At 39.3% G+C, this 24,104-nt stretch overlaps 1 protein-coding gene across 2 annotated transcripts; it reads left to right on the top strand.

The window, feature by feature from the left end:
• Positions 1-14: 14 nt before the first annotated feature.
• On the top strand, positions 15-23,036 carry ASH2L (ASH2 like, histone lysine methyltransferase complex subunit). Of its 2 annotated transcripts, XM_072635185.1 has the most exons (17): positions 15-224; positions 1,445-1,511; positions 1,619-1,764; positions 4,337-4,425; positions 4,773-4,867; positions 7,641-7,736; positions 8,751-8,846; positions 9,230-9,305; positions 10,199-10,216; positions 11,897-11,990; positions 13,172-13,389; positions 14,645-14,812; positions 15,130-15,323; positions 16,904-16,996; positions 19,910-20,008; positions 22,111-22,170; positions 22,263-23,036. In XM_072635185.1, exons 1-17 carry the CDS (start codon positions 22-24, stop codon positions 22,368-22,370), a joined length of 1,920 nt encoding a protein of 639 aa, XP_072491286.1. In that variant the 5' UTR covers positions 15-21; the 3' UTR covers positions 22,371-23,036. The 2 variants fall into 2 exon arrangements, with proteins under 2 accessions (XP_072491286.1, XP_072491285.1); XM_072635184.1 differs by lacking the exon at positions 10,199-10,216 and having other exon boundaries at positions 19-224.
• Positions 23,037-24,104: the final 1,068 nt, after the last annotated feature.

The following is a 24,104-nucleotide window of genomic DNA, read 5'->3' as shown; positions in this document are numbered from 1 at the left end:
AACTCTCGCGAGACTCGGCCAATGATCTCGCGAGAAGTACCACAGCAGGCGGCGATGGCGGCGGCGGGAGCCGGAGCCGGGGTGGGCGCGGGGCCGCTGGCCTCAGCGGTGGGAACCGAAGAGGGAGAGGCCCCACCGGCAGCAGCGACTGTTGCGGCCCCGGGTGGAGAGGGCACTTCAGCGGCGCCTGCCGCGGATCCGAACTCCGGGGAGGCTGAAAGCGGGTGAGACAACCTAAGATCCCCAACATCTCCCTCTTCCCGCCCCACCCCCCCACTCCCCAGGCCCGAGTTTTCAATCTGCTTTCTAGACTGTTCATTCCAAAAGACCCGCCCCTTCCAGCCCTGGGCCCCGCCCCTTCCAGCCCTGGATCCCGCCCCCACACGGCTTGGCCCCGCCCCCTCCAGCCATCAGGCCTAGCCTCAACTGTCCCCAATTCGGAGCCCATCCAGAGCCTGAGGCTCCTCCCCTTTTCGTCCCTGGGCCCCGCCTCTGCCCCGCCTAACCCCGAGCGCATTGAGAGCCTAGGGCTTCTTCCAGTCTCAGCCTTGGGCCCCGGCCCCCTCGGAACCTGCAGCTGAGACCCCGCCTTGTTTCCCCGCCTCCTTACCCTGGTCCCTCCCCCTCAACACTTGCCCTTACTGCCTGCTAATGACCCCCGACTCAAGTTGTTCTTGACCCCTGGTCTCTCACTTTAGACCTTCTCTTTCTTACCCTGACCTCCCCCAAAACCCTTCCAGACCTTGGACCCTTTTAGGAGCCTGACAGCCTTTTCCCATCCTTGGGCCAGTTACAAGGGCAGCGTCCCATAACCTCTCCTTAAAGTCCTGTTCTCTGAAGCCCTTCAGATTCCACCATACTGTCCCTTAAAGGAGGTTCTCAAGTACCCTGCTATGGTAATGCCCAAAACCCTTCTTTATCACAGTCTCCTAACCTCGCTGAGAGCAGAGCCCTACTTCATGAAAGAAAAGGCTTCTCCACACAAAGCCTGACGCGGATACTTAGAGCAGGATAGCTCTGGCTGAGGTCAATCATCCCCATTTCAATTTAATAAAAGATGCTTTTATGAACTGTCCACTATTTTAAAGCTTACTTTGCGAAAAGAAATAAAGGCCTCCATAGGACAATATAATTTCATTTTACACCTTAAATTGAGAACAGTGAGCCGTCATCATTATAAACAGTTATCATTATCAATGACAAGGGCAAACTTTTCCAGCCAACACTTCCTTTTCATGGTGTCATTGCCTTTATCTGCACCTCTAAGCCTCTTCTTCTCCCATGTGTTTCTGTGACCTGATTTTTACTACCCCTTATATGTAGTCTAGGAACTCTAGTCTAAGGGTGTCTTTGGCTAAACAAGAGACTAGTATTTTGAAATTCTCTTTATTGGATAGAGTATTTCTCCTGAACGTGTCTTAATTGTATAAATGCATTCTCACAGGGATTCTACCTTGGTTGATGTAACTGCTGGTTTGGAGACTGAATCCTCAAATGGAAAAGATACACTAGTAAGTATTTCTTTTGTTTTGGATTTTTGTATTGACAGTATCTGTCTGAACACAAATAGTCTGTGGATTTGATCTTCTAATTTTCCCCTAAAATTTCATGAAACTAGGAAGGAGCTGGGGACAGTTCAGAAGTCATGGACACTCAGACGGGTTCTGTGGATGAAGAGAATGGTCGACAGTTGGGAGAGGTGGAGCTGCAGTGTGGGATATGTACAAAGTGGTTCACAGCAGACACTTTTGGCATTGATACCACGTGTGTATTTCCTTCAGCATTTGTAAAGATTCTCAGTGTTAAAAATGGATACAATAAGTAGAAATTTTTAGAATCTTTGTAAATGTAAATACTAATATGTAGACATTTCAAAGATCCACTATTTTATTGATCCCTTATTTTTCAGTTGATGGGATAAAGATGTTGAATTAGATTATTGTTTAGTGAGCATTTATTATAGGCTACTTACTGTGCATCCAAGACTTGGTCCTCTAGGGAAGTTTTTTTCAATCCAGACTTTACTGTAAACTGATAAAATATCTAAATTCCACTATGAACTGCGTTACTCCCCAGGGTCAACATCTCAGGCAGAGGAACAAAAATGCACTTAGAGGCTGTAGAAAGATGGTATCAGTTTAAATTTGTAAGTTTTTACAAGTAAGGAATTCTTGTAGTAAAAGTTTTACATATTAGTAATTTGATGTAGGTGCCTATGATATAGGTACATATATTTGGGAGATACTCAGTAGTCTTTAAATGGGGACCTAAAGTTCTGCTGCACTATAATCCTACACTATACTTTTTTACATCCCATCTGTCTCTCTTGCTAACAATTCCTCCTTTCCTTACCCTTTAAATGTGGGTGTTCATTCGCAAAGTTTATCCTTCACACACTGTCTTCATTCTCTTTTTTGGCAAATTCTTCTACTCTCTACCTAATCTATATCTACAACATTGAGCTTCAGTTCCCATAGTTCAGAGGATCTGCTGGATGTTTCTTACTTGGATAAGTTATCCCTGCAGTCACCAAGTTCTGCTATTATTTTCCAATTGCTTTTTTCCATTCCTCCTATCACAAATACAGCATAGAGAAGACTTGACTAGAGAGCATTTCATTTGAAAATGAACTAGGGGCTTCATTTGACCACAGTATTCAGTAGTGTAGTGTGGTTTCCAAAAAAGCCAGTATGCTCTAAGACTACATTTATTGAATAAGTAGTCCCAGCCTACACTGTTCTGGTCAACCCCCATTTGCAGTATTATGTTATTGGGTATCACATTTTAAAAGGGTTATTGATCAGGAAGAGTGTGCTTAGAGGAAATGGTTAGGATAGTGATGACACTTAAAACCAAGAGTTGTGATGGTTGGGGGTTGGAATTGAGTATGATTAACCCGAAGAAATGCAAGGGAATGTGATAATAGTATTTAAATATTTAAAAGACTGTCTTGTGAAAGAAAGATTAGATTCATTTGGCATAGCCCCAGAGGGACATGATCTAGTGGGGGAATTTGCAAAGTGGCAGGTTTTAGCTCATTATAAGAAAGAACTCATTAACGTTTAGAATTTTGTGCCAGTGAAATAAACTGCCTCTTAAGGTAATGAATTCTCCATCATTGGAGATATTTGAGAAGATGCTGACTGACCACTTGTTGGGGATATTATGGAAGGGTCATTCATTAGATAAAGATCTGGATTAGCTAATCTCTTATATTCCTTACTAATAATTCCTAGTCTGTAATACCCTAGCTTGGACATCAATTCACTGGTTTTTATTCTACTGCAATAATTGTATAACTACTGCATGCTTCCAGTTGCTCCATATTCTGTGCCTCCAGATATTTTCCCTCTCTACTCTGTCCAACACACTATAATGAAACTAATTTAATTTTGAATATGTCTCTCCCCTGCTCAATGGTTGCCCATTGCCGAGAGGATAAAGTCCAGATTTATTTTGATATTTGAGACTTCCACAGCCTCATTCCAAACTCAGTGCTAGCTAGGACTGGAGTCAGAAAGCCTTGAGTTCAAACTTGACCTCAGGTACTCAATAACTGTATGACCCTGGGCAAGTCATTGAATCTCTGTATGCCTCAATTTCCTCAACTTAAAATGGGGACAATAATAGTATCTACCTCTCAGGATTGTTATAAAGGTCAAATGAAAGAATATTTGTGAAGTAATTCACAAACCTTAAAGCGCACAGCTGCTGGCTATTGTTGTTATTATTATTTTATTTGTTACCCTTCCCATATGCTTTGCCATCCATGACATATGCTTCCACATCTGAAACGCCTCATCCCGTGTGCCTCTGCTGAAGTGATTGCTCAGTCCTTGAGCTCTCCAAGTGCTGGCCATAGGATTGATTTGACAGTCTTCCTTTAGTGTTTAAATAAATTAATTAAATAAAAAATGATTTATTATTTTCACATGTTAATATCTTATCTTTCCAATGAGATTGTAAGCCTCTTGAGGATGTAGGTCCCTCTTGTACTTTGTTGTGTATCTCCCCTAACTGGCACAGTCTCTGCTGATGCTTAGGTGCTCAGTGATTGGAATTTGTAGCTGTGTTCACAATAAACTACTTGGAGCCAGACAAAAACATCTCCATTTGTCACACAATTATCAGATAGAGCTAGGCTCTAGAGGATTTTTGAACAAAAAAAAAATTTTTTATGAGTGCTTTTTATCGTCAGGATCGATCTACAAGTTTGGGTGATTATTTTTTCGAGTTTGAGGATTGTGTCAAGACTAAAATTGGGAAGAATTTTTTGGTGAGAAAAAGATAATATGTGCATACACAAAGTAAAATATTTAAATTTGATTCTTTGCAGGTCCTGCCTACCTTTTATGACAAACTACAGTTTTCATTGTAATGTTTGTCATCATAGTGGGAACACCTACTTCCTCCGAAAGCAAGCAAGTAAGTACAAATCCTATAACAGTGTAGAAATGGAGAATGTTTTGGTCTGCTACAATGGGAGGTTGAGAAGGAGGAGGAGGAGAGATGGGGCAAAGCTAAACCAGGAGACCAGCTACCACCTTGCTGCTTGCTTCATGAGATTCAGAGGCTAAAGTTTCTGCAGCCTGTCCACTGGCCATCAATTGTCCCTTCATCACCTTCAGCTCAGCTGATGGCCATGTTCTTGCTGGTAGATATCTGTTTTTTATGGAGCACTTTACATGAGGATTTTGAGTTGAATATCTATTTGACTTTAGGGAAATATCTGTTACCACAGATTAAATCTTTTTCTTCTTTTCCTTTTAAAGACTTAAAAGAAATGTGCCTTAGTGCTTTGGCCAATCTGACATGGCAGTCTCGAACACAGGATGAACATCCTAAAACCATGTTCTCCAAAGACAAGGTAGAGTTGTCCCATTCCTTCTAGCATCATTAATATGGTAGCTCCAAAAAATCAAGTACAACTTTCTGGATACGAGCTTTAAGAATAATTACTGAATAATTACAGAATAAAGTCTGACCATGGGTTCAAGTTTCATGTTTTTCACTTGTTCTGTGTAACTTTTTTTCTGTGTTACAATATGTTACATGACTTGGAGAGAAGCATCGTGGCATGATGGATAGCCAGCTTGTGAGTCAGAAAGACTTTAGTTTAGATTCTTCCTCGAGATAGACAGCTGTGTGACCCTAAGCAAATCACCTAACCTCATACCCTCAATTTCTGCCTCTACAAAATGAGGAGATTGGACTTAGTGGCTTCTTAGTGGGCTGTCTGCTGGGCTTCCTACCCCAAATCTATTATCCTGTCATCATCATCATCATTAGCAGCAACAGCTTGACAAACATGCAGTTCTTTACCTCCACTTAAATGCTGAGTTGATCAGGAAGTATTTTTTTGAGGGCATAATATGTTCCTGACATATTTAGATGAGACACTATTTTAAGATAAGATTCATGCCCTCAAGTAGCTATATAATATGGATGCATAGCCAAGGCTTTTGCATGATCAGTAATTAAATAGTTCTCTAATTACATCATTAAGTGCTAAATTGCATGATGCATTTTATAGGCACTCCAAAAAAAAAGGTAAAATTGAGGAAAAGGTAAAAATTCAGAGAAAACCAGGAAGAGCTGTAAGTGGGCTTTTTGAGTTTGATAGAATGTAAGTTTTTCAAGGATAGGAGCTGTTTCATTTTTGTCTTTGTACCCTCAGCACCTCAACCAATACCAGGCACTTGGCTGGTGCTTAATAGGTCTTTGTTGTTTGAATGATTAGATAGGGAAAGATTTCAGTAGGCAATGTGGACATACCATTTTAGTGGTTGTAGTCTGAATATCATGAGCTCTCCCACATAGGCCTGTTGATCTCCCTGTATGCTGCATAGATCTTGTTTATCATTGTTTCCCTTACCTCTATGTGATCTGTGATGAGCAGTTAAAAACATTATACTTCTGAAATAGGGTCCATAGGGAAAGGAAGCCCATGAAACAAAAAAAGTTAAGAAACTTTGCCTAAAAAGTTATTTCTCTCACTGGATTTCTGGTCTGATAGCACACTAAGACAAAATTAGTGTCTAGAAAGGCATTATCTTTAAAGAACTGGAATTAACGTATTTTGGAAGAAGTTTGGCTTTTTCTTTGTGTCAGCATGAAAAATGTTCATCTACCAGCTTTAAATAGTATTCCCTTTATTTGGACCCATAGACCAGTCTTTTTGCTGTGCTACAAATTGTTGACTCAGCAAAACCAACCCAAAAAGGAAAGCCAACTCCTAAAGAGTTTAATACCTGCTCGCTAGGATGTCATCCTCCAAGTACAGCAGGTGTTAGTCAGTTTGGAATTGGCTCTGACATGGAAGCAGTGTTTGAGACCAACTTTACCTCCTTCTGCATGACCCTTGTGAAGATTTTTAGAAATCTCTCAGGAAGCTGGCATCTAGGGAGAGTGAAGGTTCAATTCTGTGACCTCCCTTTTCCCTTGATCTGCTTCCTAGCCTTTTATTCTACAGGCATGTTTCCTTGCCTCCTCTTGCTCTGTCCTTTTATATAGCCATAATAACTGTGCCTTTGATTGGATAGTGGTGCAAGTCAGTTTCATTAATGTCCCTGGACAGCAAGTTCCTTTAGATACACTTGATACCAAGTTCCATTAGAAGGAACCAGATTGTGCTTCCATAGTTGCCTCAAAGCAAAAATGATTGAAGAGATTTGTTGTAAAGCAACAAGATGCACAAAAAAGTTAGTGGGGAGTAACGTTACTTGCTTGTAATGCTTATTTGTGTGTATGTCTTTACATACATTTTCTGCTATTGACAATAGTTACTGAAATACTTTTTTAGCCATGTAGACCACATGACCAGCTCAGAGTATATGAAAGATGACTTTGTTAACTGGTATGAAGCACTAGCCAGGAATGATAAATGATAAGTCTTAATTTTGCATGGTATTTACACTTAAATCAGGTCTATTTTCTGTTAGCTAAATTGACTCATTTCCTTTGTGTTTTAACATTTTTTTCATCACATTGTACTGCTATAAATGAATTGTCTCTTTTTTAAACAGAAAAATTATTTGCAAAAGGGAAGGTGTTTTGTTTTTAATCTGTGTAAAAAATGTGGGCTTTTGGAAAAGCTGTTCTGGTTTCCATTATATCATATGGAAGGGAGTCCTAGACTTTGAGGCTATGTGAATTAGTTTTCCCAGTCTGATTCAGCCTTAATGGGGCATCACAGTTCTGAACCTAAAGAGTTAAGAGGCCAGACCTTGAAGTATAGTTCCAAATAGCCTGCCATCATATTTTAAAGGTCTTTGGAGGATTTGTAGCCCATGTAGGCTTGGTGAAAGAAAAATTTGGAAGGAGCATTTAGGGTTAAAGTCATGTTATTAGAATGAACTTGATTAGTTTCCCTGTGGTCTTTTCGGGATAAATTGTGAGCTCCTTAGAGGCAAAGGTGATCTAATACTTCTTGGGGCCTCTCTGTTCCTGGCACAATGTCTTGAAAATAGTGTCTGATCAGTACAAAGTAATTAAAATACTGAACAAACTTGCTTAGCTTCTCCCTTTCATTTGGAAGATTTAAAAAATTCTTAAATGTAAATTTTTTTTCTTTTTCTTCAGTGACCAGTGATGTTTAAAGCAGTTATAAAGATATTAAGTCATCTTTGTTTTAAAAATAGGATATTATACCATTCATTGATAAGTATTGGGAGTGCATGACCACCAGACAGAGACCTGGGAAAATGACTTGGCCCAATAACATTGTTAAAACAATGGTAAGTAAAAGAAAATTGAGGAATTAGATATTTGAAAATTCAAAGAGTTTTATTCTTCCTAGTCTTTCTCTGTACTAGCATAAAGGAAATGAGATCTGCTTGATAGCCAGTTATTGAGAATGAACAAGAATAAGCTCCACCTGTGAATTTAATCAGTTTTTAAGTGGATCTTGTTGAGATGGAGGTGAGACAGGGTCTCTCACACCGTTCAAGAAGTAGGATTTGTATAGGGTGTATTACATAAGTTACTTCAGCTCCTGGAAGTCTTAGGTAGCATGTTAAAACAATTTTGTGTTTCACAGTTTTGCTCATAAATTCATAGACCCAAACCAAATCATAACCCAGAATAGAGAGGACCCCAAACTGCTTTTTCTTCAGATGAAAAGGCTCTTTTTTTTAAAGCATTTATTCACCCTCTTTTCACCTCTTGCTTGGACTGTTTCACTGCAGCCTCCTTGCCATCAGTCTCTCTTCACTCCAGTCCTTTTCACTGTTGCTGAAGTGATTTTCCTGGAGTGAAAATCTGATTCTTTCACCCATCCTCCCATTCAGTAGGATTCATGGGTTCCTTAACATCCGCAGGACTACTCTCCCACTCCATAAAGTCCTTGTGAGTGTTACACACATAGCAGTCTGTCACCTGTTAGCTTACCTTCATGCCCTCACCCCTAGACTATGTACCTTTCCCAGCTCCTCTTGGAATCCTGGGTTTCCCTCAAGACTCAGGTCAAATGCCACCCTGTGCCTGGGGCTTTCCTCATCATTTACCATTCACACATGTCATATGTACCTGGGCAGATGTATTTCATCTCCCCCTTGAGGATGTAAGTTTCCCCCAGGGCTCGGCCTCTAATTTTTTCTTATCAGCTCTGACATCTGGCACAATTTCTCGTGTGTAGTGAGGGCTTAATAACTATATGTTAGTTGTTTGATTTGGAGACACTGACATTTTTGTGGTTGGTGATCTATTCAGAAGCTACCTGCCTTTAATGCTAAAATTCTCCTTCTTTTCAGAGTAGAGAAAGAGATGTATTTTTGGTGAAGGAGCATCCAGACCCTGGAAGCAAAGACCCAGAAGAAGATTACCCCAAATTTGGGCTTTTGGATCAGGTGCACTAGTTTATATTGTCTCGTGTGGAAAGAGCACTAGGCTGGGAAATAGCAGGTCTGAGCTCTAATAAGGGCTCTGCCTCAAGTTTCTTGTTTGTAACTAATCTCTAAGAATGCTTCCAGAGTGGGTATTCTGTATTTCTGTGTACTTAGAAAGCATTCTTTGGTTTTTGAGAAAGATCCTGTCAGAGCTCTCAGACTGAAGGAAAGTGAATTGACTTTGGGATTCTACAAATCTCAGACCTTTTTAGGAATGTCACTTCCAGTTCCTCTGGGCTATTTTAATTCCTTCTCTATCTTATCTGGAACATCTGCCTCCTTTGACTTGATTTGATGGAGCTGTTTTAAGAGATTTATTTTTAAAATTACATGTTTTCTTCTAGGATCTTGGTAATATTGGCCCAGCTTATGACAACCAGAAGCAAAGCAGCACAGTATCTACTAGTGGAAATTTAAATGGCAAGTGTTCAGTTATTTTTTGTTAATTTTCAAGATATTAAATAGAAACGCTTATGGAAAGTCTTGGGATTGGAAAGCTCAAATGATAGCTATTCAAAATGATTAATTGTTTTCAATAGTCACTTGATATTTTAGAGCTAGGCAGTTGTATAATTTAATAGAACTTTTTGTCATGCTATAAACCCCATGTGAAGTAGTCTTTTTCATTTGGAGTCAAATTTAGTTATTTTTCTTATTTTGGAGCCATAATTTACCCATAACAGTGATACTTAGGTTGACCACTAGGTGACAACTTTTGGGTTTTCCTTAACAAATTATGAAAACACTCCACTCTGAGTTGGGATCCACCTAGGGCAAAGAAGTCCCCATGCCAGGGAATGACTCCAACACTTCATTTTAAAGAGCTTCATTTAAAGCTTCATTTGATTTAAAGAGCTTCATAGCATTTACTCCAAGTCTTTACTTTCATTTATAAGTTAATTACCTTCCTGTTCTGTGGGTCCCACTTTCCTCCTTTCCTCATTCTGAGATTTTAAGTTGTTCGGAAGTTTTATTCAAATTCAGCCTTTGTGTATTGATTACTTGTTGACAGTTATTTTTCCTTTTGGTGACCAATCTTCGTCCCTGAAATGAATATATATTCAGGTGACTTCAAGTTGAAGTGGGTGGTTAGAAGGTGGGCAGGTTTTCATTGTAAAAATGGGATCCATCACTTGCTTCTTAGAATACTCATGTCTTCTTGAATTTCCAAACTTTCCCCACTACTTTCAAGAATTTCTTAGGACAAAAATTAGTGAGGATGTTGTTTGTTTCCTTTCAAACACTGATTTTTTTTTTCTCCTTTAGACTTGTTAATATTTGACAAATACATGGTGCCACTTCTGTTCTTACAGGTGGAGCCTCTTTTGGAGGTGAATATTTACCTCTCAGCCTCTCAACCTTAAGTATTGTGTGGTTTGGAAAGTGCTTTTTTGCTCAGTTGTCCTAGAAGCTAAAACCAGTTTTAGAAACTCTAAAGCATTCTTAAAATGGTGACCATAGAACTTAACATGAGACTGTAATTTCAGTTTTAATGTTAGTAATTAGAAGCTTTTACACTGTCATATTCTGCCAGCATGGCTAGTCTTCTCCTTAGTGCCTTTTGTTCTGTTCAAAATAATTAGATTCAAAACATCACTACTAAGCGTTAAAAATGTAAATTGTATCCCCCAAAATGCTGAATGTGTTGGGGTAACTCAAATTAAACTAGAAACATGTGAGTCCTGTTTTAATAATCAAAAACCTTCGTGAAGAACCAGACAAACTCTTGTTATCATTTAAGGATTTAATTCTTTAATACCCCTTGGCCTGCTTGTGCAGAATATGATCTTCTTCTTGACCTTGTTCCTTTTTTACTGCAACAGGGGTGTGCTGATATTTTACAAGCTTGCTACACTTTTAGATACCATACTCTATGCAGTTGTTGTTTACATAAAGGTGTTTGCCTACAGTTCCATAAAAAAATTTTAAACTAACTTTATTTGAGAGAAATGGGCAGAACTATACTGATTCCTTATTTTAGCACTACCCAAGGTACTAGTCTGGTGTGTCTATGTTCTTTTGTCTCTAAAATGTATGTGTGTCTACATGCATACACATACAAACTCACACCGATACTTTAATACCACAGCCCAGGTCTAGTCTGTCTTGAATCTGATGTTTTGACAACTTAGTACATTACTATGAAGTATACCCCAGAACGTCAGTACGTTACTATGAGTACACCCAAAAAAGTCTTGCTAAATTGTAAAACCTTTCTGTTTTTAATTGTGTAAAATTGATATCCTTCATGTACCTAAAGTGGTCACAATGGAAATTGACTAGGCAGCACTGGAGAGAAACACCTTTTTAGTGCTTTTGTTTTTGTTTTTCCTTGTTTGGTGTATTTTATTTGGTTGAACATTGAAGTTAAGTGCTTAACTGCTTTAGCAGGTCCTGTGTTTTGATTATGCTTATGGAGTGTGTACCATGTGCTGTTAAAGCAAGTGGAAATCTGCTTACAGTGAGGTTATTCTCTTTATATAAATGTTTGTTCTGATTTTAATGGGAAAAAAATCTTTGTCTGTTTAATTGTTTTCATTCTTTTTAGCTCTGGGTATTTGGAAACTCTCTGAATGAAATTGCATTTGTCAGTGTCCTCAGAAAGTGAACTACTACTAGTTGTATTTTATTGAGAAAGAAAAGATTGTTTTTGTATGTACATGTTTAGAGTGGTTAGTGGTTTGAACCATTTTGACCTGAGAAGAGCACTTAAAAGACTCAATTCAGTATGCATCTATTAAACATTTACCGTGTACAGAGCTACAGAGTGTTGTGCTGTACCCTGAGGGGAGCCAAAGTTTAGTGGAGACAGGGTCCCCACTCTCATGGAATTTTCCATCTGGTAGAATCATTCAGAGTCATTCAGTCATATTTGTTATCCTTTTAGAAAGGCTGTCTTTGGTGCAGCATAAATGCACTTCAGCCTTTTAGTCCCCTGGGAGTTTCTGCCCTCAGCTCTTGTCTCCCTTCCATCACAGCTAATTGATGGTGTGCTTCCCTCTCTTTCTAAGGGGGAATTGCAGCAGGAAGTAGTGGAAAAGGAAGAGGAGCCAAGCGCAAGCAGCAGGATGGAGGGACCACAGGAACAACTAAGAAGGCCCGAAGGTAAAGAGAAACACCAGTATAGCAGTTCGCCTGGCACTAGCCTCATTAGCAAAAGAGACATGTTCTCTATGGTAATGGGAAAAAAGGACTCCCCTCATCACTTAACCTCTTTTCTAAACAAGAGATTCTTCAGTGGGGAATGAGGGACAGACTTAGAAACCAGCTATCCCATCTACTCTGACTTGTCATTGCAAAGCAGAATCTCCCTAGCATGATGCCCTTTGCCGTATCCATTCCCTGATGTTTGTACTGTATCCTTTTGTGGGGGTTGGGGTGAGAATCACAAGAAGTGAGAATTATAGGATGTTGACAAAGGCAGAATGGGGACTAGGGAAGAAGGAGTGAAACCGGGACTTGATGTGCTGTTCTTGGGCAGTAAATTCTGTGCTTTCCCTCATGCCCCCTCACCTCTTCCTTGTCTTTGGTCCAGATCTGAAAGGTGAGATCAACCGTGTCACTCCATAACCAGGCTGACAGCAATACCCATAGTTGATAGCAGAAAAGTTACTTAGTAATACAAACATCCCACCTGTATCCCTTATTCTCCCATTGCCCTTTCACACACACAGCTTCAATACTAAAAGGCTCTGTGATCCATCCTTTATGAGGATAATCCTTCCACTTGTGCAGATTGCCATCCTTCTACAATTGAGTAGCAATTGAATGTCCTGCTGTGGTCCCAGAATTCATCACCTGGTAGTCTTTTCTTTGGTGCTGAGCTTTTCCAAACTTAACGAGGCTAGGCCTGAAAATACAGTCCATTTCTGGGACCATACTCAAAGCCTTTACAGCTTGATAGAATCTGCCTTCTTTCGGTCTACCCTTCAAGAACCACAGTGAGGCATCAGAGTCAAACATTAGCATAGGCCTACACAATATCTCTTTTAAATGGTATCTCAGAAACTCCCAGAAATACTAGTAATATGCCTTGCATTTCAAGCTAGCCTACAAACCATCTGGTGGGTGACCAGCAGTTGTTGAGAAGTTGTTTGAGAACCAGTGTCCTAAATAGATACCATTCTTCTGTTTGCCTGTGGAAAACAGCATGATACATTCAAAGAATAAAAATGTGGAAATTGTGAATGTGTTTTAGAGGAAATCTGACAGTGTAAGAAAATATATATTATTGACATCTAAGCTAAAGAGGACACTAGCTTCTTGTATTTTTTTCCTTTCTCTAGTGACCCCTTGTTTTCTGCTCAACGCCTTCCCCCTCATGGCTATCCATTGGAACACCCATTTAACAAAGATGGCTATCGGTACATTCTCGCAGAACCAGACCCTCATGCCCCAGATCCTGAGAAATTGGAACTGGACTGTTGGGCTGGGAAGCCTATTCCAGGAGACCTCTACAGAGCCTGCCTCTATGAACGGGTTTTGTTAGCGCTTCACGACAGAGGTGTGCAGTATGCCTACCATACCAGAAAACAGTCAGGTGTCATTTAGAATGTATATCATTAACTTTAACCCTTAAGAAGTTCACTGCATATCAAACTCTGTTCGTTCAGTATTTAAAAGATCCACAATGTCCTGTCGTGGTGAACTCCCTGAATCAGTAGGGTCACCCTGACTTTGCTAGGCAGTCTTCACGAGTAGTCAGATCTTTAATGAACCTTTCTCAATTTAGCTAGGTTTGCCCTCAGATGAAAGGTAAATTTTCTATCAGCCTTTCTAGCTTGGGAGGACTGACCAGAGATTGTACTGTGTTGCATAGCCCTTTTATAACCACAGATTATCTCCACATCACAGTGAGGCATCAGAGCAAGAGCAGGACTTGAGTGGAGATTTCTGCTTCATTCAGGACTTCAAGTATTTGTAATTTCAGTGGTGTGGGTACTTCCTCTGCTAATACAGATTGCAGCCCTTCTCCGACTTAGTAGATAGTCTTTTAGATTTGCCAAAGAATTCCTTCACTAGTTGGATGATAAGCTTCAGAGAGGAGGTTCATACTTATGGTTAAACCCCTGAATTTGAAAACCTTCAAGAAGTGGTAAGGAATTTTTCAGGTTATTGTTTGATTTAAATCCAAGACAGTAAAACTATCACCAATGGTAGTCTTTTGGCATTAGGTTATCTGTTGAGGAGCATTGACTTTTCTACCATAATCAGGAATTAGATAAAAGCCAAATGAGTGACTAGAGTTTGGTTAGTGAGACAGGCCCAGTGATGCTGGGACATTTTACTTACTGCCAATATTGTTGTAAAATGGGAGAGGAAAAGACAGAGCTAAGCAGAATGTTAGTGTAAGGAGGCAGGTGGCACTGTCTGTACTTTAGGAGTATTTTTGGTAAATTTAAACTCCCAGACTTTCTTGTGTCTGAATGGATTCCACTGGAATCCAAGGACTGCCAGTGTGTGTGGTTTGTGTGCCTCCCTGTGCCCTTTCTCAGTAAGAGAGTGATTGGAATCAAAGGACTTAGATCTGAATGCCAGCTCTGCTGCTTTCTAGGCTTGTAGCCCACCCTGTCAAGTTGCTTTACCTCTTCAGTTTCATCCTTTAGAGAAGGGGAGTAATAGTTGTGCTCCTCACTTCATAGGTTTGTCACAAGGAGAACACTTAAACCTGAAAACTGTGTAAATATGAGCCATTATCCTCACTAGTAATAAGAACAGTTAGCTCTTTAAGTAGTCTTTTTTAATCTCTATCACTGCAGCTCCTCAGCTAAAGATCTCAGATGACCGACTGACTGTGATCGGAGAGAAGGGTTACTCAATGGTTCGAGCTTCACATGGAGTTCGGAAAGGTGCCTGGTACTTTGAGATCTCAGTGGATGAGATGCCTCCAGACACGGCTGCCAGGCTGGGCTGGTCCCAGCCACTCGGTAAGCTTCTGTTCCAGCAGGTGGCAGTGAAACCCTTGTGTCCCAGGGTTGGTCAGGACCAATGGAGCTAACTGGGAGGGAATTCTGTGCTTGGCCACCAGCCAGAATTCTGAGCATCTTATACACTTTCCTTTGATACTCCTGTGAATACTTTGATTACTAGACATTTGCCCTGTATGATTATTTATTGTTTCAGAAACATTGAGAGGGGCCATTTTAAGAAACTGAAGTAAATCAGACAGAAATTTAAAGAGAATCACTACTACAGGAAACCAGTTGACCTGACCTTCTGACTCCCATGTATTTTGTTGGGACAGGTAACCTCCAGGCTCCTCTGGGCTATGACAAATTCAGTTATTCATGGCGGAGCAAGAAAGGGACCAAGTTTCATCAATCCATTGGCAAGCGCTACTCTTCTGGCTATGGTCAAGGCGACATCCTGGGGTTTTATATCAATCTTCCCGAGGAGACAGAAACTGCCAAGTCCTTGCCTGACACCTATAAAGATAAGGTCAGTGTTCCTTCCCCTTCTCATGGATTCCCAGCTTTTGTTTTGCTGTCATGATGGAGGTACCAAACAGACCTATTGTCATTTTTCAATTAATTATTTTTTGTTTTTATTTTTTAATATTTTGTTAATACCTTTTGAATTTTATATCCTAATAACCCTTCCCCTTCTAGCAAAGAAAAATAATCAAGCAAAACCAACGCAGCAATAGTACTTTCCCTTTCTCTCAAGAGGAAGAAGACATGTTTCATTATAATTGCCCATGGTTTAAACATCCAGGGTGAGAGGCAGATAGCAGTACTTCTGAAACTTACTGTCTGTGGGCAAATCACTACTACTCTGAGCCTTAGTTTCTTCATCTATAAAATGGTGATAATACTTGCTCTATGAGCCTCTAATATGAACAGTTGTTATTGTTACCATCTTCCTCTTCATGATTATAATAATTGTCAGGGTCCAGCAGGGCCCTACACTGAGTGGAGAAACTGAATTAGAATCTAAAATCTTAGTTGTTGTATTCTGTAGTTCTAATAAATTGACCCCTGGGCATTCACTTTAGACTAATCACAAATTCCTACTATTACTAGTGAGTACAAAAGGAATAGACTATGCCTTAGAAAAGAAAGGGGCCTCTGAGATGGTAGTGTATGAGAGACCCTGGGGATTGCATGGTGGAGGGGTACCTATGTAATTTTGGTCAAATAAGTCTGGGCCTCTCGTCATTTCATCAAGCCTCATGAAACACTGTAATTTGGGTAGAAAGTAGGGAGCAGTACAACATGGTTCAGAAAATCAAGAGTTAGTGTGACTTACCAGCATATTTTCTAGCTCTGTTGTAACTGCTATGGTTTAAGGAATTCAGTTGAAATATTGTGCCCCTAATTGCTTGCTTCAACAGTCTTCATGAATAGATAAAAGAGGTGCTTTAGACAACATTCTTATTGTCATTATACGGAGGTTCTGGACGTGAGGATCCATAAAGTTGCTTTCTAAAAAATATCTTGACGTACTTCATCTTCTCTGGAATCATTGTTGATCAGAATTCTTAAGTCTTTCAAACCAGTACAGTTGATTTCCTTTTTAATCCCATATATTTTATTTTATGCATTGATAAACATAATTCTGAGATGGGATCTGTCCATAGGCTTCACCAGACTGACTGTCAGAGAAAAGGTTCAGAACTTGTGCTATATCCAAGATGAATTCTGTGCGGTCTCACAGAGGAAAGCTCAGATATAACATAAAGCCCAGTTTTAATTTTGGTTTTTATGAAATGTAGACTCATAAGATTGAAGACTCAATAATTCAAGACTGAATAAACAGGAGTCCAAATTAAACCTATAAAAGGTCAGCAAATGTCTTTATGGCATTTTTTGATACAGAATCTGTATTGCATTACTTCCTAGGAAGTGAGGAAGATAATTGTGAAATCAACTCGTGGTGAATGTCTTAATGCCTGAAGGGTTTTGAATCCCTATCCCAAAGTGCTGAGACTGGTCACCAAGTGTGTGTTGTTTTGTTATTTCATGATACTAGAGATGATGTTTCATCATTCTTACTTTGTTTCTCTTTTGCTTTTCAAGGCTTTGATAAAGTTCAAGAGTTACTTATATTTTGAGGAAAAGGATTTTGTGGATAAAGCTGAGAAGAGCCTCAAGCAGACTCCCCACAGTCAAGTGAGTTGAACTTTTTACTTGAATGATCTAAAACAACAGTTGGCAAATCATGTCCCTTGGGTCAAGTGGGACCTATTGACCATTTTTGCATGGCCCACAAGTTAAAAATAGTTTTTACATTTTTTAATGAAGTTGTATTTAAAGCTTGCGGGCCATCGTTTGCCAAAAAATTCCTTTGGGAGCAATCCAAAGGAAAAAGTCTAGAAAAGATAGCATAGAAAACACAATAGAGTATGTAAGATTCAGCATGAAGAGTTATGCTACTTTGCTTTAGGTGAGAGTGACTTACACCCAGACATGTTGTAGTGGGAAGCTCTAAGACTAAATACCAAGAGTCCTTGACCTTGGACAGGTCACTCAACTAAGTGACTCCCTTTTCTCATCTGTATGATAAAGATAAAAGTACCTGCTCCCATGTATCTCACAAAGCCATTGTAAAGATAAAACTACTCAAAATTATGTGAGACTAAAAAGGTGGTATGTATAGCTGAGCCGGTATCTAAGATTCAGATGGGGGCATGAAACAACTGAGCTGCTAGCATCTGGCCAAATGAGTGTACAGAAGTCACTGGGGTTTTTAGAAAAGGAGAGGATAAAGAGAAAGTGAAATACTTTAGGAAGAAATGTGGGAAAATAAAGGAGTTGGATTCCAGAGCATCTTATAAAAATAAAATAAAGGAAAATGCAGTAAATGGGAATGAGCAGCTGTTCAGCAGGAAAACAAGGAGAAAGAAGATAGTTTGTACATTCAGATGAAGGTGGGTGAACCTGCTTCAGAAGAACCCATCTTTTCTGAGGATGAAGATGCTGAGGAGTGGGTGGAGAACATAGCAAAATTAATCCAGGGCTTTGAGGACTGAAAGAGAGAACAAACCTAGTAGAGAAGACTTCTAAGATCAGTCAAGGATTTATTAAGTACCTACTGTGTGCCAGGTGCTGTTCTGACCACTGGGAATACAAGTACAAAGAATGAAGCAGTTCTGCTTGCAAAGAGCTCACATTCATACAGGAGGTGGAGATAAAGGCAGAAAGGGAATGAAAAGAAGTAATTAAAACAAGACCTCAAAAGAGTAACATGTTGTAAAGCACAGCAGAAAGTAGAAATACGTACATCAGAGAACTTAAGCACAGTGTGCTCGAGACTTAGTCACTCAGGCTCTGAGGGAAGAATTCCCCAAGCCAAAGGAAATGAGAGTTCGCTGTGTTTGTGAGAAACCTTTGTCTTTTGTGATGGATTGCAGAAAAATTGCAAATATGTCTAGCATGTATATGTACCTTTCCTGATAAAAAGAATATGAATAGATGAGAAGAATAATAGGTGTGAAAATACTTTGAAACTTAAAAAGTGACATACAGACATAAAGTGTAATTACTGTTGTATGAGTGAACTTTATATCAGCCAGAATGTATTCCTTGTACTTTATTGCCCATTCTCATAGGGCTTTCAACCCAGTGTTTTGTTTTTTTTTCAAAGATCATGATAAATTTATTCATTTCTTTTCCCCTCATTATTCCTAGTTGTTTTCTTTTTTTTTTATTATTTTTTAATGTTTAACAATCACTGCCATACAATTGAGATTTGATCCCCCCCACACCTACCCCCACTACCCCCCTCCCTCCCCACGACTGCATACAATTCTGTATAGGTTCTACATATACTTTCCTATTGAGTGTATTTTCACTATAGTCATGCTATGTAGTCAGACTAAAATAAATGAAAGAAATCATATAAAAAATCAAAACATGATACACAAAAACTTACACATACACAAACATGATCTGCTACATTTTGCGAATGACTTCCATATTTCTTTCTCTGAGTGTGGAAGGCATTTTGCCTTGAGAACCACCATTGGGATTTTTTTTTTTTTTTAAGAAGTTCTTGCGTTATTACGAAATTCCAAGTCTACCAGAAAAAACTCTCGCACACTGTGGTCGCTGCTGTGCACAAAGTTCTCCTGGTTCTGCTCCTTTCACTCAGCATCAGGTCATATAAGTCCTTCCAGGCCTCTCTGAAGTCTTCTTGTTCATCATTTCTTATGGCACAATAGTACTCCATTACATTCACATACCATAATTTATTCAACCATTCCCCAATTGATGGACATCCCCTTGACTTCCAGTTTTTGGCAACTACAAAAAGTGCTGCTATAAATATTTTTGTACATGTGGGACCCTTTCCCATTTTTATGATCTCTTGGGGATACAGTCCTAGTAGCGATATTGCTGGGTCAAAGGTCAACCCAGTGTTTTTGAGAGACATTAAGTATTTCTAAGAGTTTTCCCAAAACCATTTTTTAAAATCGAATTTTACTTTTATTCAGTGAGCAAAAATCAATTTTCTTTCCCTTACTCTCCTCCCTCCCCCAATTGGGGAGGGGAAAACCTTTATAGTAAATATCATAGTCAAACAATACAAATGCCCACATTGGCCATATCCAAAAAACACGTCCTGTTCACTATCAAGAGCTAGGTAACATACTTCATCATCTGGAAGAGTAGCTAACTGTAGTCATAGCTGGTCATTGATTTGATTGGAGTTCTTAAGTCTTTCCAAGTCATTTGTTTATATGTTGTTGTTGTCATGCCGTTCTCTTTGTCCTGCTCACTTCATTCTGCACCAGCTTATACAAATCTTTCTAGGTCTTACTAAAACCACCCCTTTTCCTCCTTTTCATAGCACAGTAGTACTCCTGTAATGTACTCGGCCATTCGCCAGTCAGTGGATACCCCTCAGTTTTCAGGTCTACTCCCTGCTACTGGAAGGGCTGCTATAAATTCCTTTGCATCTCTGGGTTCCTCTCCTCTCTATTTGTTCTCTGTCGGGAGACAGGCCAAAGAGCTAGGGCATGCACAGTTTGATAACTCTGGGGCATCATTCTAAAGTAAAGTCACTGGATTTTAATCTTGCAGATAATATTCTACAAAAATGGTGTCAGCCAAGGAGTGGCCTACAAAGAAATTTTTGAAGGGGTCTACTTTCCTGCCATCTCACTGTATAAAAGCTGCACGGTAGGTCTGAGTGTCTTCTTGTGAAACAGATCTTGCAGATGGTGGGGGAGAGAGTAATTGTTAGATTCTGCAACAGAAATCAGAATAGGTCTGGTGGGTAGGATGAGATTTTGTTTCTAGTTTAAAAGTTGGTAGTATTAAATCCTTCAGAACACGGGGCTGAATCCTGGGGACTTTACAGAAAGGGAAAGCAGTTTGTGGATCTGTTGTTGCCAATTCCTCACTTAATGTGCCTAGAATGAAAAGGATGACCAGCTATATAGACATCTTTTCAATCTTTTGTGACATATAAGTAACAAGCATTATGTTAATTTTTTTATTAATAGTCTTTTGCTTTTCATCCTACTTCCAGTCAGTTGTTAAGCCCTGTTGGTTCTATTTCTTTGTTATCTCTTTCATCTGTCCCTGCCTTTCTGTTTCCCCTACAACCACCCTACTTAAGGACCTCATTTTCATCCAGACTATTGTCTTTGCCTCCTAACTGTCTTCTTGTTCTCAGTCTCTCCCCTTACACTTCATGCTGCCTGAATAATCTTCCTAGCACATCACTCTGATCATTTTTCTACTCAGAAGCCTCCAGTGTCTCTCCATGGGGTACTGAATAAAATATAAATTCCTACGTCTAATATTCAAGACTCTCCTTGAACAAGTTCCCACTTATTTTTCCATCCTAATCTCTGCTCCTCATCCTACTTCCTCTACATTCCAACCAAACTCTCATGTCTGTGTTTACCTGTATTCTTCCACCTCCATGTGTTTGTTCATGCCATAACTATGCCTATAATATACTCCTGTTCTCCATTTCTGTATAGTGAAGTCTCTGAATAGTGCAAACTCCATTCAGACCACCTTGTCTATGTAGCTTTCATAGGCTTCCTTCCTCTCCATCTACCCCAGTTGAAAGTGATCTTTCCATGCTCAGAGTTCTCATAGCACTCTGTCTACATGTTTCTTTTGCAAAAGTACAATAGAAAAGTGGACTGGATTTGGAATCCCAGAACCTATATTCAAATTTCTGGTTCTGCCACTTAATAATAGTATTGTCCATTTCCTCATCTGCAAAACTAGATGAACTTTGATGTTCTTTCTTGCTCCAAATCTGTGATCTTATGATCCCATCAAATTTTGCCTTGTATCATTCGTGTACATTTCTATCCTTCTTAAATCAGAAGTTCCTTGAGAGCACAATCTATATAATATCAATCTATGTATCTTCCCCAGTGTATTTTCCCCACTCTGTTCTTTATAGAGTAGTATTTAATAAATGTTTATTGAATTGGATTGAATAATAGGTGATTCTTGATACTTCTCTTCTCAATTTAATAGCTATAAAAGCTGCTTACTTCACTGAGGACTATTACAGAAGATGTTTGAACCTAGTAGAGTGAAGAATAATACTTAGAGCTAAACCTTGGACATGGAGTCAGAATTCAATAAATTTAATTAAAAATATTGGGTGTCTACCATGTTTACTGTAAAGCTCAGGTATAAACTTTGCCACTTATAAGCTGGGCAAGTCACTCACCCCTCGAGCCCCAGTTTCCTCAACTCTAAAGTGAGCATCTATAAAATAAATATTTCTACCTTCCTCATATGATTATCAGGATCAGGTTTAAGGGTCAAATGAGATATTGTGTATTAAGCATAAATTGTAAGTCTCTAAATTTGAGTTGTTATTATAGTAATAGTCAATTATTTGTTGACTGACTTGATGGGTACTTTTGTTCTTAGCCTAATAATGGAACTTTCAATATTATTTTGGCATATGCTACTAATGTGGCAAATTAAACATATAGGTAAAATTGGAAGTCAGTGTAAGTATAATCTCCTAATTTAGTGGAAAATCTGAAATGGAAGTCAAGAGATACTTGTCCTTGCTCTGTCACACTTGACTAGTAATATAATTTGGGGCAAGTCACATCACTTTTTTGAACTGATTTTCCTTATTGTAAAGCCAGAGAATTAAATTCTGTAATCTCTAAAGTTCTTTCAATTGTTAATATCCTAAAAATTGTGTAATTGGATGGCCCCCTGAACATCAAGGCTAAATTTAATGAGAGTCATCTAATGTGTCTGTATCATATGCATGAAATTTCTTTCAGGTTTCTATCAACTTTGGACCCTGCTTCAAGTATCCTCCAAGAGATCTCACTTACCGCCCTGTGAGTATTGAATTAAAATGTCAATATTGTTTCATTGATGTCTTATGGCCTGTTTTAATGATCTTCTCCCTGTTTGTTCTTCCAACTTGCAGATGAGTGACATGGGCTGGGGTGCTGTAGTGGAACACACACTAGCTGATGTCTTATACCATGTTGAAACAGAAGTGGATGGGAGACGGAGTCCCCCATGGGAGCCATAGCCAGGTTTCTCTGGTCTTGTTAGTCATAACTTTTCTGTGGAACGAAACTGGATTGGGTGTGTTACATACTGTCATTTCTTTTAAAACAGTTTCAGATGTCCTCACCTCGAGGGACTGTGCAGAGCATCTTCTTTTTCAATTTACAAGATTAAATTAGCATTAGAGGGCAGGGATGGGCAGCCCCTTGTCCTCTCCTGTTTTCCATTGTTTATGAATGAGTACTCTTCATCAGTGTACCTGATTCTTCAAAATCCAATGAGCTTCCTGTGAAATTGGTGCTGTGCCCCATGTCATTAGGTCTCAGGCTGCTCCTCTAGCCAGGATTCTAACACTGAGGGGGTTATCGCTTCCAAGCTGCTTTCTTGTTTAAAAATATTTCCATATGTGGATATCGACTCTGTCCCATTCTTCAGATTTCTGCAAGGGGCAGCTGTTTCATTTCTAGGAGCAACTGAATTAGTGGTCCCTGCTGAGGAGCCTTATGCTCCAATAGCTCTAAAAACTATTCATTTTTGTGTGTATTTTTTACATTGTAAATAGTTTTCTTATACAAGGATCTCTGAAACGCCAAAATAGCCAGGTGCATGAAACTGTAATGATGAAAGACACTCTTGCTTGTGACTTTTAAAGAAATAATAACCAGTCTGAAATAAAACTTGAAAATGAGTTTATTTGGTACTTTGTATCTGTCTCTTAGACTAGATCTGTGTTGCACAGTGCCTTTGGCCTCTTTCCAGGAGGTCATGGAGGCTCAGGTAGTCTGGAGTAAGTGAGGTGCCATTTGGAGGGAAATGAGAGGTTTTGATTTGACTCTTTTGCTATAGTACTACTTTTAACTAACCTGGCTTCCTGTAATTTCGGAACAAAAAGGTTTCCATTTCATTTATTCAACATTTGTTAAGAGCCCACCTTATATAGTATGCTATGCTTGGGGGTTGAGATAAGAGACATGGTCCCTGCTTTCAAGGACTATACAACAGGAAGTAATGATGAAGTACACAAATACCTGAAATACAAATTAGAGAATGGAAAATGCAAAGGAGAAATAGAGTGCTATGCAATTAAATGAGGAAGAGATTGTGAGGTGAGAGAAGGGGAGGGTCTCAGGTAAACTAGATAGAGGAGGTGAAATTTGAGGAAAACTTTGAAGGACAGATTAAGATTTTAATGAAGATAAGAGGAAATAAGATACAGTGTGAACAGTGGTGTGGAGGTAGGAACTAGATTATTAAAGGCCTTGAAAGCCGTACTACTGAATCTGAATTATATTCTATAGATAGCAAGAAAATTTTGATTGTTGAGGTAACATGATCAGACCTTTGCATTTGAAAAATAAAACTAGTAATGAGGCATAGGCTAGATTAGAATGGGAAGAGAACAGAGCTATGGAGACTGGAAAGGAAGTGATTGCAGTAGTCTTAGGCAAGAGTTAGTGAGAGTTTGACTAGGATAGTAGCCAGAGCAGCCATAAGGAACATATGGATGGAATACTACATACGTTCCCCTTTACTTCCTTTGCATATGGACTTTGTTACATTTAGCTGTTGTCCTATTCCAAGCTTACCTTCCTTTTTGAGAATTGGTGATTAAATGGCAGTTTGCCAGTGTATTTGAATAAGACTAAATCAGAGGCGAATGTGATTTCCTTTTCTCTCCCTCCCATTCCCCCAAGGTTAAATCAACTCCCCAAATGACCTCCCTGACACTTTTTTGGACCAAAATAAACAGTACATC

This window comes from Notamacropus eugenii, chromosome 1 (assembly GCF_028372415.1).
Source record: "Notamacropus eugenii isolate mMacEug1 chromosome 1, mMacEug1.pri_v2, whole genome shotgun sequence".
Classification (NCBI taxonomy): domain Eukaryota; kingdom Metazoa; phylum Chordata; class Mammalia; order Diprotodontia; family Macropodidae; genus Notamacropus; species Notamacropus eugenii.
This window is presented reverse-complemented; position numbering and strand designations above follow the sequence as displayed.